The following is a 21120-nucleotide window of genomic DNA, read 5'->3' as shown; positions in this document are numbered from 1 at the left end:
TAGCCATTGTATTGTGTGTGCAGTGGTATCTTGCTATGGTTTTAATTTGCATTTCAGCCATGACTAATGATTTTTTAATATCTTTTCATATACTTATTGGCCATTTGCATATATCCCTTTATGAAGAGTCAATTCAAACTTTTGACCATTTTTATTGGGGTGTTTTTGTCTTTTTATTAGTGGGTTGTAAGACTCCTTTATGTATTCTGGATACAGATTTATGTAATATCCAGATTTACAGGTTGAAAATATGTTCCCCTAGACTATGTTCCCCAATACTGTGGACTGCATTTTGATTTTTGTAATGATGTCTTTTAAAGACTGAAAATTTTAAAATTTTGGTAAAACTCCTATTTGTCATTATTTTCATCAATGGTTTATGTTGTTTATGTTTTTTGTGTCCCAATCTAAGAAATTTTGCCCATTCCAAGGTTGCAATGATTAAGCTTTCTTCTAGAAGTTTTATAGGTTTCATTTTTTAAATAAATTTTAAGTGTAAGATCTATTTTGAAATAATTTTTGTACATGGTATGAAGTAAGGGTCATGGTTTTCCATACTGATATTTACCTGTCCAGGTACCATTTATCGAAGACTACTGTTTCCTCATTAAATGGCCTTGAAACTGTGCCAAATTCATTTGGCTGTATATGTATGGGTCTGTTTCTGGACTTACTTTTCTTTGACATTGATCTATGTGTCCACCATTGATCTATGTGTCCACCTATTACTTTGTTTTGAATAATAAAAGCTTCATAGTAAGCCTGAAATCAGATAATACGGTCTATCAACTTTTATTTTTTTAAACTTATTTTAACTATTCTAAATCTTTTTTATTTTCAAAAAATATTACAATCAGCTTGTTTATTTCTAAAACCCAGAAGCCTGCTGAGATTTTTACCCAATCAGTAGATTGAGCTGAATCTACAGATCAAGTTAGGGAGAAATGAGCAGTTAGCAAACAATATAGCTTCATTTATTTAGGTCTTCTGTAATTTTTTCAGCAATGTTGTTTGGTTTTTCAGTGAAGAGATTCTACATATATTTTGTTATATTTGCTCCTAAATATTTTAAGGTTTTGGTACTACTGTAATTAACATTTTAAAAAATTCATTTTAAATTTTATGCTGCAATTATGAAAACATACAGTTCGTTTTTGTGTACTAATCCTGTATCCCATAACCTCATTCTTATTCACTTATTACTTCTAGCAGCTGTTTTGTAAATTCCTTAGAATTTTCTACATTGACAACCCTGTCATCTGCAAAAATGGACAATTTTACTTCTTTGTCTCCAATCTTCACTCCTTTTATTTCTTTTTTGTGTGTTTATTACACTGTGGAGGACCTTCATAACAATGGTAAACAGGAGTGTCAATCCAAGAATCCTTATATTGTTTCTATCTTAGTGTGAAAGCATTCAATATTTACCATCAGTTGTGATGTTAACTGTAGGACCGTAGTCTTTTATCAAATTGACGAAGCTTTCTACTACTGGTGGCTGAAAGTTTTTATTATGAATAATATTGAGTCTTTTCGGATGCTTTTTCTGCATCTATTAAAACGGTCACATAGTTTTTCTCTTTTATCCTGTTAATAGGGTGAATTAGATAGATTTTTTTTACACCCATCTTGTATTCCTGGTATAAACCCACAATGATCATAATCTATTAACCTTTCTACATGTTGTTGGATTTGATTTGCTAATCTTCTGGAAAGTATTTTAGTTTCTGCTCATGAGGCATGTTATTCTATAATTTTTTTGGTAATATATTTTTGTTAGTTTTGGTATTAATGTCATGCTGGCCATAAAACGGGTTGGGAAGCATTTCATCTTCAAATTTCGGAAAGATTTTCTGTAAGATTTCATTACTTCTTCTTTGAATGTTTAAATGTTGATATCTATGGTGGGCAGTAGCTCGGATCTCAGTTCAGACACTTTCAATCTGCCCCTACGTGCATGGCTCAGGGGCCAGAGACTTTGTAGAATTTACACAAAGAATTTGGTGTTTCTCTTATTTGTCTCTCTCTTTTTTTCCCCTAGGATTCTCCCTCACTCTCTGGTGGCTCTGGTTACTCTGAGCTTTTTCAAATGGATTCCCCTGCCAAAAAGAGTACGGGCTGTCTGTCAGAATTTTAGCCCTATCATGACACTGTTATACTCAACTGTGGCTACCCTCCAGGTAAACCCACAGAAATGAAAAACTTTATTGGAGTTGCTTCCTCTAAGTTTCAACTCCCCTCCAAAAGCCTACTTGCTTCTGTGCACTCTCCAAAGCCCTTGGGTAGTTATTCTATTTGTTATTTATAGTTATTTGCGGGAGGCTTAATCTGTTAGGAGCTTATTCCTCCATAACTAAAGTAGAAACCCATAGTATCTTTTGTATAAAGTTCAAAATCAATAACTATATATTGTTTAGACATGTGTATTATAAGAAGCATCTAAATAAGCAAAGGAATGAAAAAAACAAAATTCAGATTAATGTATACCTGGAGAAAGAAGGCAGGAGATAAGAGACAGGAAAGCACATAGATAAACACAAATTATTGTCAATGTTCTAGTTCTCAGGCTCTCTGTAGGTTAATGGATGTTCACTACATTACTCATAAACGGAAAAAAAAACTAATGATAATAAAAGCTAGGCATAGACCAATAATGGCAATGCATCATAAACAAAGGATTTTGATTAATTTACTTCTATCCATCTAAAAACAAATGCTGTCAGAATCCCCATCTTGTTCCTGGACTCCTGAAAAGGCTCTAAACCGACAAGATTCTGAGACGCTGTAGTCACAGGGTCTATGAAATGGCTAAGGATTTATGAGATTCATTTATAGGTAAAATTTATGGACCACTCAAATTTAGGCATGTCTTAAAACACGTGGTTAATAACAACAAAACACCTTAAATAACGTTGTCGTTTTGAACGGAAGAAGGAGGAGGAAAACCATGCCTGTGTGTAGTGTTGTGGGGTTTTTATTGTTGTTCACAATATGAGCAGGCTGGTTGACAGAGAAAAAAGTTCTTGATGCTTTAGATGAAAGGAACAACAAGAAAAGAGATTGAACTCAAGAATATTGAAGCAGTCTCAAAGCAGGAGAAAACTTCAGCTTGCATGCCTAAAAGCTTATCCACATGTCAAGGGCCGTGGGACATTTTCCCAGAGGGGCCTGGACAAGAAGCCTCCCTGGTCTTATTATCCTAAACTAGGCTGAATGGAACACCAGGGAATATGCCGGAGGGAGGGAGATCACACTGGCCAAAAGGGTGGAAAAAGTGATGCAATCAGAGAGCTCTTTCCCATCTCTAATTTTATGACTCTAAAAAGGAAAGAGAATTCAAACCACTTCAAAATAAGATCACTGGAGAACTGACGTAGATGACTGGATCTGTTGAAAAATAAGTTTATAAAGATGCATTTTTCTGGTTGATAATTACATATAATGCCAAAAGATATCTCCACTTAGCTACTGCTTCATATCAAATAGAGTACAATTTTAAACTAAAGCAGGATAATTTCTCTGGCAATTGAGAAGAGTAGGGGGAGAATCTACAAACAATAACGCTGAAAAGTAAGGCTTCCCTCTCCAACAACTGAAAGCTTCACAAATCATGCTTGTTGTTTCATTGCTCAGGATGTTTAAAATAGTGTAAGCAGAAAAGTCTCTTCCACCTGCTTGCTACGAGGTTTGATTTTGAGGATAGTGTACTCCGAAAGACGTACTTCTAAAGAAAAACAATACCATTTGATTTTCTTTCCATTTTTAAAATCTGTTATCATTAATAATAAATTTTATGTATTTTTCCCAAGTCAAAGACAGAAATACCTTATTAGTGACTGTCTGTTGCTTACACTGAAACAGCCATAAAAACATATTTTAAAAGCTATGCCTTCTAAAAGTGCCTTTTTTAGGAAAAAAAAAAGAGAGAGACTGAGAAATTTGCTAATTGCTCTCAAATTCAAATCTCCAATCAGCTGAACACAATTGTAAGTAAATAGGGCTTCTTTGGGGGAAGGTAATCCTAATTATGTGGCAAGCTACAAGGACACCCAAGTTTATGTCAGTAGCAGATTCTGATAAGATATGCACCAAAGGAATCATGTCTGGACTGTTTCAACTGGGAGGGTGTTGGTGTAATGTTGGTATTTAGCTGTGATCTAGAGATCAGCAAAGGTCAGGCTGGACAAAACAGCGCCTAATGAAGCTTCTAGTGTTTGGGGTGAAAGAGCCACAAAGCCTTTCAAATTAGCAGCTGAATCCTGACACTCATTAGTGATTATATATGCAAGGGCTGCATCTTCGGCCCCAACCAGTAAAACAGCCTAGACGCTCTGCATACACACAAAAGAAATAAAGTACGTACAAACATAAAGAACTAAAACCTTTTAAATGCCTTTCCCTTCACATTCTGACATTTTCTTTTCTTTCTTGCTTTCTTGTCTTTTTTTTTTTTTTAAATATTAATGACAGGACTGCAGTGTGCTTACCTTCCAATTTCATGTTAAAATAATTACCATCGCCGTGACTAAAATGAGACTTTCAGTTTTTTATTTTAATCAAGGAAGGTCTAGTCAGAAATTGCTCTGCTAAGTTCTGTACAAGACATAATACACTCTTGTTAACTAACAAAGCCAATAAATCAAGCTGAAGCACTTATTAAACTATCTCACAGGACTAAATTTATCACTGATGACAAATTTAATTTGGAGTTCTGAAAGTTTGTTCCTTGCATATACTTCAACAGATTTTTTGGAGGGGGCAGCTATTTCACAAGTAATGAATGCTAAATTTACTTGAAATTTTTAGAGATGTAAAAGACAACTCCCAATAAAAAACTGTGTTCTTCCTAGAGTGTCGCTATCACTAGAAAAAAAGTTATGCATTAAAATTCTTTTCCAGTGAGGCTATCCTTTGCACATTAGAGTTAGAAGAATTTTTTAAATGGTGATAATGAGCATTTTACAAAGCAATTTATAACCATCACTCAGCCCACACTCTATCTCCACAGGTAGGTCAGTTTTTGTCCCTTGTTAATGAAGATAAGAAAATTGAGATACAGAGTTTTCCCTACATAACAGGTAGAATAATTTTAATCTGCGGCAAGGTCGTTTGGCATAAGGGAGGGCGGAAAGAAAAAAGTGAGGAAACGCACAAAATTACATTGGATCTTCTTACAGTAGCTAATACTGTAGCTAAAAGGATGATATTCCCACTTTAAGAATCAAAAGAATTACAATTCAAATCCACATTTTATTAATAGGCGACCCTTCCTTGACACCATGCTTCTAGACTATAATATAAATAATGCCTTATTTTCTGTTCCAGTCAACTGCACCGTGCAGTTTATTATACACCACAGCCAGGTTACACAAGTTATATTTTCTATAAACTTTTCCTCCTCCTAAAACATCGCTCTACGATTCCACATTAGCATTTTCCTATTGTCTTTTCAAACAGTATTTTCTTTCTTGACAGTGCAATCAGCGTATAAAAACCAAATTTCACCACCTGGTCCCGTTTAAAGCAAACGGAGCAGCCTGAACCACAGCCTGACAAGGAGAACGCATTAAGCTCTTGAACAAAAGCATCCAAGTCGACCTGTTTTGCAGACTGATTAATAGAAACAAGCTCCAAGGACTAATCACAAGTCGAGCCCTGTTTTGCAGATTAATAGAACAAAGACACACGAGAGGAGGGGAGCTTACAGCACTAGAATACAAATAAGCAAAGGTAGGCACCAGGCTTTCCTTGACTGAAGTCACGTCCTGTAAAGCCAGACCCAGGAACCCAAGTATTAGGGTGTCACATTCAGGGATGGATCAAAACACAGCACCAAAAAGGTCTGGGTTTTATAATTCAGCCCAGCACTGGAGAGCCATCTAGGTTCTACTATCTTAGGAGACTGATTTAAAAAAGAAAACACATTTTTTCGGCTGAATAAATGCATGGTTCTGGTGCTTTGGGGGTTTCCTTGCATGTCAGCCAGGCAAACCACAGTACTTATTGAGGACAGACCCTTCCACCTTCCCATCTTTGAATGGGGTAATCTGTGAAATATGTACATATGTGCCAACCCACACACACACATGGATCATATACGTGATGACGGCATCAAGTTTGAAGGACAGGGTTAATTTCCAATTACTCACAGACACACGTTTTACGGCTACAGAATGTGGCCTTTCTTCCTGACTGTAAAAATAAAACTTACCCACTGTAAGAACGTACTAAATCCCAGGAAAAGTAGAATGAGAGAAAGAAAAAAAGAACATTCGTAAGAGAAAATCGCTGTATACTTGTGGTGCATTATCACTGTTTTTGTTTTCTAACTATATTTGTATGTTTTTATAATGCAATGGTCCATCTGTACATTCTTGGTGAGGATATGGCTTCTAAAATGCTTCCTGCTAAGTGTAAGAAGAAAAACATACCATTGCTTTCCGATGACTGATGCTAATTCTTCAAGGGACAAAACCAGTCAAGGTGAATGTAAGAATGCTTTTACTGGAATTGTGAAATCTTCATCCATGTGAGTATGTGGTTAACTGAGGAAAGTTTGCACAGCTTGGGAAACATAATTTTTAAGAATCGAGATGTCTACTTTTTGCACGATTTCTATTTTTGATGATTTTCTACATTTAACTATTTCCCTTCAATTGTTTTTTCTACTCTTACTTATAGAAACTCAGATAAAAAGCTTTTTTGGTCTCGTTCAGATTATTTGATGCAATATTTTCAGAGTGAGACAAAGAGAATGGATTTTCTCTGGCATATTTTTATTCTACTTAACCAATAATCCACCGATTCTGTTTATTGCAACAATCAACAAAGCAAAAATGCATTCATAATTATACATCAAGAGTTACAGAGTCTCAGAAAAAGTCTTAGAACTGACTTTAGAGCACTGTTAAGCCTGTGATTTACAGGCTAGCCAAACTTCAAAATTTCCTATGAACTGTTCCTTCTATTTCTCTCAGACTTTTCAGAGCAGAGTTCAAACTCTATAGAAGGTAATTCCTACAGCAAATAACCTTAAATACCAATACCCTCCTTAAAAACCAACATCTTCTGATTTTCCCTTTAATAGTAATGCTGAACGGCACATACAGTGTGAATGTAGCAAGGCACTCAATACCCTCAAAATTCGCTCGTCTTTCATGGACCTGCCTCTGAAGTTGCTGTGCAAGCTGGCAACCACACAGAATTCGCCTCCGGTAAGAATTATTTAAAAGCATAAAGGTCAGACCCAGCATCGCAGACACACATTTGGGTTTTCCATTTTTCTACTTATTCTACTGCCCAACAGGTAAGTACTTCTTTCAGAACTTATCTTTCTAAGGGAAAGGGCTGAATGTGGATAAGAAAAGGAACTAGTCTTGGCTATATCTTCTGAAAAACAGGAAGCATTAAGTAATGTTTAGTAACAGAAGCAGTAGCATCAGCATAGCCTAAAATCCTCATTCTCAAATGCTTCCTAAATATTATTTAAAATATATATTTAAATGCAAAACCCACAAGTGAACCCTATGAATTTTTAAAACAAACTTGTCTTCCATAATTTTTCCCCTTAAATCATAACACCAAAGGAAAAGAAGAAAAGTGGGAGGGAGCGACTTCTGCCAACAGCCTATTCCAACTAGTTAGTTTTGCCATCAGTAATTTCTGATTAGGTTTTAGTCTAGCATCTTTTATTTTGTTCTTCAAAGATCAAAGCAAGAAAGGTTTTTCTATTGATGACTGACTCAAAATAATAAGAGGCCTCAATTATGGGTAGTGATTTAAGAGCTGGACTTTTAAATCATTAAGACAATAAAACACTTTTTTTTTCCCTGAGTGTCTGTCTTTGACGATCCTCTTTCTAGAACCGTGATACTCCAAAGCTACTTCCCATGGCTCACGAAGCCTTGTGTGGCATGGAAAGTCAGTATATCCTATTAGGTTTAGCTTTGAGACTGATATATCCCAGAAATTCAGTACATATGGTAGCTTGAAATGTAGAGAGAAAAACAATAATCACAGCTTATTAAACCAGGCAGCCATCAGCGGCACGTAGTTCTATATGCAATCATTTTGTACATAATGTATAAAAGAAGTGCATAACCAAGTTTAGGAAATAATGAAAAATCAGTATGTTGACTCTGCTCTTTTTCTTCCCTTTACAAATATAGCATTGGTTTTAGTCTTCAATGTTGACTTACTGTTGATTCATATGAAATTTTAGCACCATTTTTTATTTAATGTGATCCATCCTGTAAACCCACCACACCAAGACATTGGGCCTGAAAATATCTAAATTAATCATTAAATATCACTGGCACCTTCAGATGCTGTCTTGGGAAATTTTATCCTAGGAAGACTATTAATTAAGCTAGGTCTTAACCACTTCCTCTAGTATGCCCTTCTATACCAGGTACTTCTCATTGCCTTTTTATTTCTTTTCTTGCTACAAATTTTATACTTAGACATTATTAGTGATAGTAACTGTATTTACACTTTAACCAAGCTGATCTTTTATATTTGAGCAAAATAGTCTTCCCATATCCTCTCCTGAATTAATGCAGATTTGTAGCTCACCTTTGCAGCTCTTTGCAGAATGCATATACATGTTGCTAACCCAGAGACCTCAAAGTTTGACACTCACTTGGTGTTGGAGCAGCCCTCACGGAACAGTCCACATGTAATTTATAGTCACCATCCAAGATTACCTTTATTCTTCCTGGGTGGAAACACACTGCCAACATTACTCATACACTGAAAATGATCCTCCATGTAAGTGACCTTCAAAATGCCCATATGTCTTCATTTAACAGACATCTATCCACTCTTCCATGCCTTTTGAACAAATGCAGTTGAATATGGGGTTCCTTTCCTAAGTTGTTTCTACTTATCCAGATCATAAGCAACCTGCCATGCAAAGAAACTGTGCAATATCCACTTTAAAACATTTTCTCTCTTTCTTTATTCCCCTGCCCCCACCAACACACAAACAAGGGTAAGCATTTTCCTAGACTAAGTTTACTATTTATCTCATTTCTACTCTTTTTGCTTCTTCTCTTCTACCATGGTAATACCACCATAGAAACTAAACAAACAAAACAAAACCGAAAAATAATAGCCATTACAAAACTAACAAGTGTTACCTTTCGGGGAAAAAAAAATTAATTGAGCATTTACTGAGTGCCAAGAACTTAACATACATGATCTTATTTTAATCCCATGAAAAATATACAGAAGTAGTGAAGAACATAAAGGGTTTGGAGCCAAACAGATTTGGGACTGATTTACAGTTCATTGCAAAATAAGTGTCCTTGGGTCAATTATTTAATTTCTCTAACCTTTAATTTTCTCACCTGCCAAATGAGGGTAATATTATCTTCTTTATAGGGTTGTTTTGAGGCTTAAAAACAATTTTACAACTGGAACCTGTATGTGAATGATGCTCAATAAATAGTAGTTATTATTATTACTTATATATGCATTTGACAGATGAAATTGTGGTTCAGAGAGATTGCATAACATGTATAACCAGGTAAATAACAAGTGTAAATGTTACACATGTAACACATAACATGTGTAACACGGTAAATAAGTTCTAAATGATCAAAGTGAGACCCAAGCTTGTTGGGAACAGTGTTTCTAAGGCCAAAGCCTGCGAAGCTCTGTACCACTGCCTCCCTCCTTCTGTGGGCAGAACAGAGTTGCAGATGTTTGAGCTATGCCCGATATGGGGAGCACATGTCTTCCTCCTGGGGAAGCCCTGCCAGAAGTTTTGTAGCCTAAGGAACTGCTCGTTTAAGGGAAGAGAGAATTACCAATAATTTTTTTGGAGAACAGTTTCAACAAAGCCTTCGCCATCAGAGGGGATGTCCCTAGGCCCATGGTGGGTCTACAAACCCGACCAAGTCTCCCATGGGCTTATAGATGAACCCTTGAGAGGGTGGATGACATCATGCCTTGACGTTGCTCTCACAAAGCAGCCTAGAAGGCAGGGGGCTTCTCCTGTATGAAGCACAGAACACAACATGGCTTTGATTATTAAGGCTGTATTGTGAAACAACTTTGGCAGCGTGCAGGCTCATCAGAAGGGGCGGAAGGATGTCCTGCGGCTCTGCAGATGTGGTGCTGGCAGAAGAGGAGCACCCGGTGGAAGAAGCAACCTCATCTGTCCAAAGATATGTGTGCTCCAAAACCCCTCTCACCTTCATCAGAGATTAGGGGAAGGATGAAAGGATTCAGTGTGGTTACCTAGACTAACTTGTGAATACATCTGAGCCACAGAGGAGAAATGCATCACAGAAGACAGAAGCAGCTAAGGCTGAAAACAAATAAATACAGGTTAAGACTCTCAGTGGGACCCTAGTGGGCTCACTGTCTGGCAAGACCTGGAGAAGTTCACCCTACCCTTACAGTTTAGAGGACAAAATAAGTAATCCATGTTTGTCAAGTAGCCTGAAAAAAAATGGTACAGAATCTACATGACCCTAAGAACCCAATCACTGAGAATTCAGCCACTAAGAAAAGGGAATACTGCATATTTGACAATTGGTTTTAATGTCCATAGGATGTTCTGAGGGCCCACCTGGTCTAGCTTCTGACCAATCTCAAACTTGATGCCAATTACTTTGACTGCAGCCTTGAAGCGACGGTCTCTATAACTAAGAGTAACTTCTAAAGCTGCGCACAGTATGGGAATAAGGTATCTGAGCTGAAGAAATGATACCAAAGAGCCTAAAATTACCGATGGAGGCTTTCTTTGAAAACTCTCACTGCCTTACTATGAGGTTTAACGTGAGGTTTGTCCTACTCCCATTTCTCACTTTTATTAAACCACGCTCACCTGGAGAGATGCTAGATTTCTGAGTGTTCAGGAAAAATCTAGGTATATGTACCTTGTTACACATGTTATTAAAGCCCATGGACATCATTTAGGGCTTTGCTTGGTTCCTTTTTGCTCTGTCATCTCTAGTCTTCCATTTTGTATGACTGTGCCTGACTTTGTATTGGAAATACTTTCTTTCCTTTTGTCACTGGGTGTCTACTCTGTGTAAATCCTCAGTTCACCAGTCAGAGACCTATCTCTACTACCACCATCCTGATTCATTCATTCATTCATTCATTCATTCATTCAGAAGACAGGGACTGAGCATCTACTATGTGCCAGGCACTGAGCTTGCGTAGGGTATGCGTAGAGGACAAAGTACAGGTCCCTGCTCTGATGGAGCTTGTAATCACTTGATACTCTCTTTCTATCCACCAGCAGTAACTCTGGATTAAAAGCAGCCTATTAGTGTAGCAGGAGAAAATGAAAGAACACCCAGCAGCCAGTCAGCCATATCCCAAAGTGGAGGTCCAGGTCTTCTGTGGAGCACAGTGTGGGCCCATGGCAGGTCTGACTGCAGCAGAAGTACATTGCCAGCAATTCCCTCTTGGTGCATATGCCCAGGGCTGCTCTCTCTCCACTGCATGGTTCTTCAGAGAGAAAAACTCACATGCAACCTATACTTGCCTCCTGATATGTGTTGTGGAGGAAGTTGGCTCTGTGGTGCAGGAACAGCAGGAGCTGACTCATGCCTTATAACACATTAAGACACAAATTTATGTGTGTGAGAGACAGGGTGTCACTCTGTCACCCAGGCTGAGTGCAGGAGTGTGCTCACGGCTTATTGCAACATCGACCTCCCAGACTCAGCAATCCTCCTGCCTCAGCCTCTCAAGTAGCTGGGAATACAAGCACACACCACCACACCTGGCTAATTTTTTTAATTTTGTAGAAATGAGGCCTCACTATGTTGCCCAGTCTGGTCTCAAAGTCCTAAGCTCAAGTGATCCTCCCACCTCAACCTCCCAAAGTGTTGGGATTACAGGCACAAGCCACTGTACCTGGCCAATATATTTTTTTAGAATCCTAGTCTCTGGGTCACTTGTTTTTGGTCTTCCCTCAGTGATCCTATTTTCCCCTAGAAGCACACCTCACCACTTAATCCTGAGAGCCCCTGAAGGGTGCTGGCCTGGATATCTGTACACCTTTTTTGCAACTAGATGAAAACGGCCAGGTCTTCTAAGATGAAAAGCAGCTACTTCCTGAGTTGCTCAGGCCAAGGAGTAGACAGACATCTAGGATATCCTGGTTTAGTCTAGCAAACTCCACAAAGGAAGCCTGGATTCTAGTCCTATTTTGTCCTCAAATTAAGTCTGTAGCTTTGGGCAAGTCACTTTCTCTATCAAAAACTCTCTTTGTTGGTCTCTGTCAAAAGGAGGCAATAATGAACAGCAGCTGACACATAAACACTTGTAAATGCTGGCTATTGTTAATTATTATTAGTAATACATGCCCTGGTTAAAGAATTGTTATCAGCCCCGAATGAGATAATACATACGAAAGTTCTCTGAGTGAAATATACCATCCAAATGTAAATTTATTATTGTTGTTTGCCGAGTTGCTCTCTCAGAATGTGCAGGCAAAAATATAAATTATGCCAACGGTTGCTATGAAGCATAATTGAATGCAGACAAATACTTCTTTAGCACCTCCACATTCTTCCATACAACCACCACCAACACATCACATAAAGGCACCCAGCAGGCTTTGAAGGCTGAGTTGGACAGAGCTGGCAGAAAGGGGCGAGTGAGATCCCACATGACCAGCTCTGCATAAACTGGCTTTGGAAATGGTATTTACTGATTTGGTCATCAATGGGGAGGTAGGAAGCAAAGTGATCGGTTTTGCTTTCTCCTAAACAGGGCAGTTGTTAAACCAGAAGTGAATCTGATCCCAGCTTTAAGAGCAGTCAGCTGCATTCTGAAACAGGCAAAAATGTAAACAGAGCCCTGTAACTCTAGACTAGGGCAGAACAGCCATAGGTTTCATAATGGGAGAGTCTATGGGCCCTGTGCCAAGAAAAATGAAATGTTACCCTGGGCCTTTAAACAGAATCATGTAAGAGCAGAGTGCATATTTGTTTAACACACACACACACAAGACCTTTTTCTCTGCCAATACCTTTCTGAACCCTCCTGAATAAAAGCTGAAATCCCTGAAAACATGGTACAGAACCAATATTGTTTGCATAGTCTCATTCTTTAGTGCCAAAGGATTTTTCTCCTGAACAGGGAGCTGTTTCTTTCTTTTCTTTTTTCTTCTTCTTCTACTTTTTTTTTTTTTGCCCAAGTTAATTACAAAGTATGACTGAGAAAATAAAATAAATGAGCCCATTCCACCCATCCCTGTATCTGAATTCTATCATGTGAGTTGCCAATTGGTTTTCTAATCCTCTCATTCAATATCTGCTGTTAATTTGTTTGCTATTTCAAGAACTTGAAGACTGTCAGCAAAATACATGATGCATTACAAAACTTATAATTGGAAATAAAAACATCTGACACTTTTCTGACAGAGTAAACATAAAGTACTACTATTGCACTGATCAGAACAAGGGAAATGTGAGCAACCTTGTAGCTATTTGTGTGCAAACACAATTAGAAATGCTGCAGAGAGTGAAATCAACACTCAACTCCCACTTTGAAAAATGCTGAGAAAATTACATCTAAATGAATGAATGAATTCAACATGGTTATGATAGGAAATGAGGGGAAGAGAGGAAGGGAAAACAAATCTTGCTCACACTTCCTTTGAAAAAGCGACTCAACGGACTTTCTCTTCCTATTTCAGCCATTTTAGAATTGCACTGCCTAGGCCTGATCTAATTTTCCTGCTGGAGAAGTTAAGGCACTTCCTCCACAGTTACTAAATCTGACAAATTACACCTGGGTCCACTCTAACGTGAAAAAATGTGCTCTTTGTTGCTGACCCCTTGGTCAGCCTAGAGATCAAATTCCTGGACATCGGAAAGCCCCACTCATATTCATTAAAAGCCACAGGAGACCAGCTCTGTATTTCTGTTCAAGAGAAGAACAAGGTGCGGGCTTTCGCTGAACAATACAACTGCTCTGCTTCAGTCGGCACAATATACACCTTTCACTTTCTGCAGCTTGGCTGCTGATCAATTAGTATGTGGATTTTTTTTTTTTTTTTCCCTGCACAGCATCTTAATATCAAAACTAAGTCCCACGAGTGAGTTTACCCCAAACTGCTTGTGTTAAAAAGCTGGCTACAGAGTCAGTAATCAAAAATACAAAAATGATTTCAAAATTCTACCTTCCCTCTACTCTGGCCAGACATGCCATTAGTTACCACGGTGGCTAATATTTGACAGATTAGAATTTTGTCCCCTTTCTAACCACACTCAGCGTTTGGGAAAGATGTTACAGTGCTGAGAGTGAGTCACAAAGACAAAATTGGGCACCACTGGTGGCAGAGAATCAATTTTAGGTATGCAAGCAATCCACAAGCTCTCCCATGGTACGAAGTAAGTATGAGGCTGACCCACCTGCCTGACAACACAAAACCTTCTTCTCCTGCACTCCGAAAAAGAATGAGAAAATAACGACAATAGCAGAAGTGAAGCAAATCTGTGGCTGAACTGTTAAAAAGATGCCTGATGCCTTTATTCCAGATTCTTGGAAGAATGAGATGGTGAAGGAATATATACAGATGCCATAAAACCTGCCTTAAGGCCTCCTGAGGTAAGGGTGCCCCCAGATAATCCATCGACTCTTGCCCTCCCATCTGAGGGAGCCTCTTTCCTTTCAGATCTGGCATCCCACTTACAACATCTTCAGTTTAGGCCACTGAATTTTCCCAGACCCATCAAACCACATTCAAAGCCTCTTCCTTGGGGATCTAGTAAGCACTACAGAACATTACGGTTGCAGACATATATGAATGCTCTGGTGTGTTGTAAGTTATTTTCTACGTACCAGTTCCTGTTAAACTGTAAATTAGAAAACACTACTTTAATTCTCTCTAGTCTTGAGGTAGCTTTCAGCTGTGTTGCAAGTTATGAACGTGTAACGAATACAGACTAATATTCTTTTTCTGTAGCTAGACCAGGTCACAACCCATATTTTCTAAATACACGAATTACAGCTATTTTCCTAGGCTGATGGCAATTACTTTTGAGAAACCTGTGAATCCTTAATATCAGGGTTCTTATTTTGATTTCTAGTTTTGAAACCACTAGTGCTATCAGCAATGCAGAACTTAATATTTCCTCCAAAAAAGTCACTGTAAAAACAGGGAAATCAGACCATCAATTTACATTATTTTCGATTGAAATATCTGCTGGGTTACTAAGCAGGGACTCACCTATGTGTAAATCCCAGAGATGGAAAAAATTTAATTTCTGAAGGGAGAAAAGTGGGTAAGAACCTATGGTATAAGTTCTCCCAAACATTGCTTTGAGGCAAATTCTTTTTTTTGTTGTTGTTGTTGTTGAGACAGAGTCTCGCTTTGTCCCCCATGCTGGAGTGCAGTGGCCCAATCTCGGCTCACTGCAAGCTCCACCTCCCGGGTTCATGCCATTCTCCTGCCTTAGCCTCCCAAGTAGCTGGGACTACAGGCGCCCGTTACCACGCCCGGCTAATTTTTTGTATTTTTAGCAAAGACGGAGTTACACCGTGTTAGCCAGGATAGTCTCGATCTCCTGACCTCCTGATCTGCCCGCCTCGGCCTCCCAAAGTGCTGGGATTATAGGTGTGAACTCCCAGGCTGGAGTGCAGTGGCGCGATCTCGGCTCACTGCAAGCTCTGCCTCCTGGGTTCACGCCATTCTCCTGCCTCAGCCTCCCGAGTAGCTGGGACTACAGGCGCCTGCCACCATGCCTGACTAATTTTTTCTATTTTTTCAGTAGAGACGGGGTTTCACCATGTTAGCCAGGATGGTCTAGATCTCCTGAATTCGTGATCCGCCCACCTCGGCCTCCCAAAGTGCCTGGGATTACAGGCGTGAGCCACCGGGCAAATTCTTAATAGTAAAAGATGTTAAAAATTGTACAAGACATTGAAGTAATTCAAGCATGCTCGCAAATATGTATTTTTTTGAAAATTCTTACTTTGATGACCATTTAAGTGGGTGGCATATGAGAGAAATTAGAGAAGACCTCATTCCTCATGTTTTACAACTAAATGAAAAAGTTAAGTGACTTGCCTAGCGTCACCCAATGAGTAGGGTTGACTAAATAATAGGGCTAAAACTTATCCAATCTCACTCCTTATGAAGGCTGACAGAGGTATAGTTTGGAAACACTAACACACCACTATTAGTAGTAATAGCTAACACTTATCAACTGCTTACTCCATGCTAAAAAGTCTTCTGTGTGCTGTGGATGCATTAATTCTATCTTCATAACAACCATGAAACCATAATGTTTTATCCCATTTTAAAGAAGGAACAGAGGCAGGCAGATGTTAAGAAACTCACCAAAGTCCCACTGAATAAGTGATAGAGATGGCAAATACTCTCCTCCCTAGCACAGAAATGCTAATGCAGACATTTCTAAATCAATGTTCAGATTATCAGTAGTTCTGGGAATGTTAATTTTGACGAAATATCTTCACAGTGAGATCCAAACTACTGAGGCCTCCCAAAAACAGATGATAAAACTGAAATATCCTTTTTGTCAGCCTCTGTATTCTTGGTCAAAATACAAAGTATCAACAATTCCAATGGATGGGGCAAAAACCATTTAAAGATCTCCCTTATTGTAAAGAGATGCTCAATAGGAAATGGTTGAAGCTTTGTGGAAATCTCAACAGACATTAAGTCTAATGACAACTTTAGGAGAACATTTCAGAAGACTGATTAGTGCTTATTTTCTTGACTTTTCTACCCTTGCCAGTATTAAAATTAAAACATTTTAAACGATATCAATCCAGTTCAGATATAAACTTTGTCTGCAGTTTGCACCACCACCAAAAACAGATCATGCCCTGTCACATCACATATCTGAATTAGTCAGTTTGTTCAATTTCTTGAGATGCTGCAAGATCTGCCTGAGGACCAAAATCATTCCCTCATTCATCACAGCTATAATCTGGTTTAGCTGAACCCTGTCCTAAATAGATTTGAATCAGCTCAGATAATGGAGGAAGTTTGTTGCTGTCATCATTTCAGCAACTATCAATCCAGGGACCTCTGAACATCCTGCTTGCTCAGGAATAGCCTTAAATGTCCTGTACCTTTTAAGGATTTTTCAAAAGTAATCTTAAATTATTTTTAAACAATGATCTTAACTTGCATGTAGAGCATCTCTGCCAATCAGAGGTCATTCCTCAACTACTTCACTGACATTAAGAACTGGGCTGTGAAGCTGGAAATGCTCTCTCTCCTGCCCTTTACCCAGAAATGCTAATATCAATATCCTACACGACCCCAGATTACAGTTTGACAGCACTGATTTCTGCTGTTTATTCTCTTGCCCTTTACCACGTTCTCACACATTAAAAAAATAAATTGACGTACCTTACTAAAGCTAGGTATAAACTGGATCTGCAGATTATAACCACCAATTACCACATCCCCAACCCCGCCATCCCTCAGTCATGCTGTATACCCTGGAATCAGACTCGCCAGGTTCAAATCATACCTCTTATTATCTGTGGCGATTCTTGAGCAATTACTTAACTTTTCTGCATCTGGATTTTCTTATCTGCCAAATGAGAATCAGAATAGTGCCCATCTCCTAAAGGTATTTTGAGGATTAAATGAGACAACACATATACAAAAAACATAGGACAATGCCTGGCATATAGGAAGTACTTAATTAAGAGTTCAAAATCATTGTCAGGGTTGATTTTAAACAGAGATGTACTTCCTGTACCCATTCATCAGTCCTTCTGGATACCAACTCGTATAGCTAGAAAAAAAATTATAGAAAATATCTCAACCTTTTAACTTACAGAGGACAAGCCAAACTGTCAAGTAAAGTGGCCAATCTGAATTCAGTCTGCTTGTCTGTTTCCAGTCCTATCCACAACTCCTAGTGAAGGACTGGGGTACTTTCTGTATTGAGTGAGTAAAGGTGAGTTCTTCTGTTCTATATACACACACACAGGTTAGTTTTGCTCTACATACATCCTCAAAAAAAAAAAAGTCCTAGAACCTGAATGATTGACAATCATTTAGTCTAACATTCTCACTTTAAAGATTTTAAAAAAAAAACAAAAAACAAAAAACAAAAAAAACTTGCTCTAGGGCCTAAATGACTTGCCTAAGTTGACATAAATACTTAGTGGGAGAGCCTAAGGCCAGAAAAATTATAATTGATATCCTAAGCAAACTATCCGATATTCTCTAAAGTCCACCGCAAACTTTACCTATTTTATCCTCAACATAACCCTCTAAAATAGATATCATCTTCACCATCTTAGAGATATGAAAACTGAGGCTCAGACACTGTGAAGTAACTCCTTTAAAACCTGACAACTGTCAAATGATAGAGTCAAGATTGACATGCTTCTTGTCTGGCTTCCAAGGATATGTACCTGTTTCAAGTTTTCCAGAGCTTAGTTCTGAGAATTCTAGCGCCATTTCTCAACCAGTAACTTTCAAACCACCTGTGCATCAGTCTTGCCCACGGAACTTTAAAAAATAGAAACTGCTGAGCTTCATCTCAGGAAGGACAATCAGAGTCTCTGTAGGTAGGGCTTCAAAATCTATATTTCTACAGAGACGGTAATTCTGACGTGTAGAGAGATTTGAGAAACCCTAATCTAAGCAGGATATTTTATGACGGCTTCCAGTACAAAATGAGAGGGAAATGAGTTACCTAAAGCTGATGGAATGTTCAGAGTAGCTGAGTCTGTGTGAAGGGTAGCATGGCGACCTCCTCTCAAATCCTTTTGTGTCACACAGACATACACCCAGCCCCAGTAGCATAAACATATACAGCCAGCCCTCCATAATCAGCGGTTCCACATCCAGGGACTTAACCAACCAAGGATAGAAAATATTAGAAAAAGGGCCGGGAGCGGTGGCTTATGCCTGTAATCCCAGCACTTTGGGAGGCCGAGGCGAGCCAATCACCTGAGGTCAGGAGTTCAAGACCAGGTTGGCCAACATGGTGAAACCCTGTCTCTACTAAAAATATAAAAATTAGCCGGGTGCAGTGGCGTGTGCCTGTAATCCCAGCTACTTCGGAGGCTGAGGCAGGAGAATCACTTGAACCCGGGAGGCAGAGGTTGCAGTGAGCTGAAATCACACCACTGCATTCCAGCCTCACTGACAGAGAGATACTCCATCTCGAAAAAAAGAAAGAAAATATTGGAAAAAGGATTACATCTATGCTAGATATTTTTTCTGTCATTGTTCCTTAAACCATGAAGTATTAACAATGATTTATATCATATTTACATTGTATTAGGTAATATAAGCAATCTAGAGACGATTTAAAGTATACACGAGGATGTGCATAGGTTACATGCAAATACTATACCATTTTATATAAAAGACTTGAGCATACTGGAATTTTGTTATCAGCGGGAGGTCCTGGGCCAATTCCCAATGGATACTGAGGGAGGGATGACTGTATATATCTAGGAAAGCCTTAACTCCCATTGATCTTACCTAAAGGGATCTCTATCACAATGAAAACAAGTGTTGCATTTTGTAGCAGTACAGAATGTATTTTGTTGGAAATACAGCAATAAGGTTTCCTTCCATCCTAATCATTTTCATTTAAAGCATCTAAGTCTGAGCCATGATTTTTCGGTACTGAGCTAAAAAGCAATGTGGAAAACTGTTTGAATCATCACTTACCAAGGTGCACCGTATATCCTGAATCCCTTCACTGTTACCTCCGAATCTTGTAAGTAAATACTGTTTGTCAGGAGGGACTGAACATTGTCAAAGTCCTCTGGTTTCAATTTGGACACAGAGGGGAAACGGTAGTAGTCCTGTTTAACAAGGTCTGCCATGAATTCCTTATCAAATGTCAGTTCATGATTCCCAGCAATCACTATTTTATATTCATATGGCAGATTTCCTGAAATAAGAAAAAAGAGCACCAATTAGCACGTTCATTTCCCATCAAAAGTACAACAGGCGAGACTATGTGATTAGCAGACAGCTCACCCAAATGAAATAGCGCACACATTCCTTTACATTTCCATGTGAACTGGAATTTATGATTAGTCCTTTATGCTAACAAAAATGACAATAACAGGATATAGGAAGCTGCTAAGTAGCTAAAACGTTGCTAAAAAGACATTAAATTTTCTAGTTCCATTTCCCTCTTCTGTATGCTACGTATTCATTGTGATGAGTCCACAGGGTAGTGAATCCATACTTTATATTTATCCAGTAAAAAGCACATTAATCACGATCCTTAAGAGAAGGTCTGGACCTAGTTTGGTTCTCAAAACATAATCTAACCAACTATTCTTAACAACTCAGATAACTACTAGATTTTTAGTATATCCTTCAGACAAAAGACATGGCATAGTCAAACATTCCATAATTGACATACAAGAAAGGAACCACATAGTACAATTTCATATTTCAATTCTAATTTTAAGTTTACCTTTTGGGTTGTGAATAAAAAGAACATTAGGAAGGGCCCCCTGATTAGAAGGCTAACTTTCCTCCCATTGGGATGGGAGAAGAAACTGTAAAGCTTAACCCACTTTTAATATTTATGGTATGGAAATGTGAGTTCTCGGTGTGTGCTTTTTATGCAAAAGTTTCCCGATCAAAATGAGATAATTCTGGGAAGAAGAATGAAAGCTATAAAGGAAAACCCAAACACCAGACTTCTGCATAGATTTATAATGTTTGAATAAAGTACGGGTCATACATATTAATAACTCACCGTGATGCTATAAGAACCAAAATCCAAAGGGAGAGAGTGCCGGGCAGCTGTCCCCACCTGAAATTAATGTTCTTTTCTTTACGCTGTCACTACCCATCCCTCAAGCCTCACTGTTCATCTCCTGCTTATTTTATTTTGGAGGAAAAAAAGAGTGGGACAATGGCACCTATAATTCCAGCTTTCTGAGACCTATGGATCTGATGCAAAATTAATGTTTCCTGCTATTCCAGGAAGAATTAAAGTTACCACTAGCAGGAAATTGGATACACTTGTTGTAAGAACTGGTCCTTACCAGCAAGCCAGAGTCTCAATGATTTCATTAAGGAAGCTTAGTGGGGAAGAGAATTTTGTGGGGCAGGTGATGGGAGCAAGTTCTGTCGTCAGTCCACTTGGATTTCAGCAATTCAAACTGTAA

At 38.5% G+C, this 21120-nt stretch overlaps 1 protein-coding gene across 9 annotated transcripts in view; it reads right to left on the bottom strand.

Annotated features, from left to right (window-relative positions):
- LOC105471482 (metallophosphoesterase domain containing 2) overlaps positions 1-21120 on the bottom strand; it is a 204548-nt gene that overhangs the window by 92095 nt on the left and 91333 nt on the right. For all 9 annotated transcript variants that reach the window (XM_011723960.3, XM_011723957.2, XM_011723961.2 and 6 more), the window contains one exon: positions 19655-19880. In XM_011723960.3, the coding sequence (XP_011722262.1) occupies positions 19655-19880 (226 nt within the window). The remainder of the gene's footprint in view (positions 1-19654; positions 19881-21120) is intronic.

This window comes from Macaca nemestrina, chromosome 12 (assembly GCF_043159975.1).
Source record: "Macaca nemestrina isolate mMacNem1 chromosome 12, mMacNem.hap1, whole genome shotgun sequence".
NCBI lineage: Eukaryota > Metazoa > Chordata > Mammalia > Primates > Cercopithecidae > Macaca > Macaca nemestrina.
Note: the sequence above shows the minus strand (reverse complement) of the source record. Positions and strands in the feature narration are given on the sequence as shown.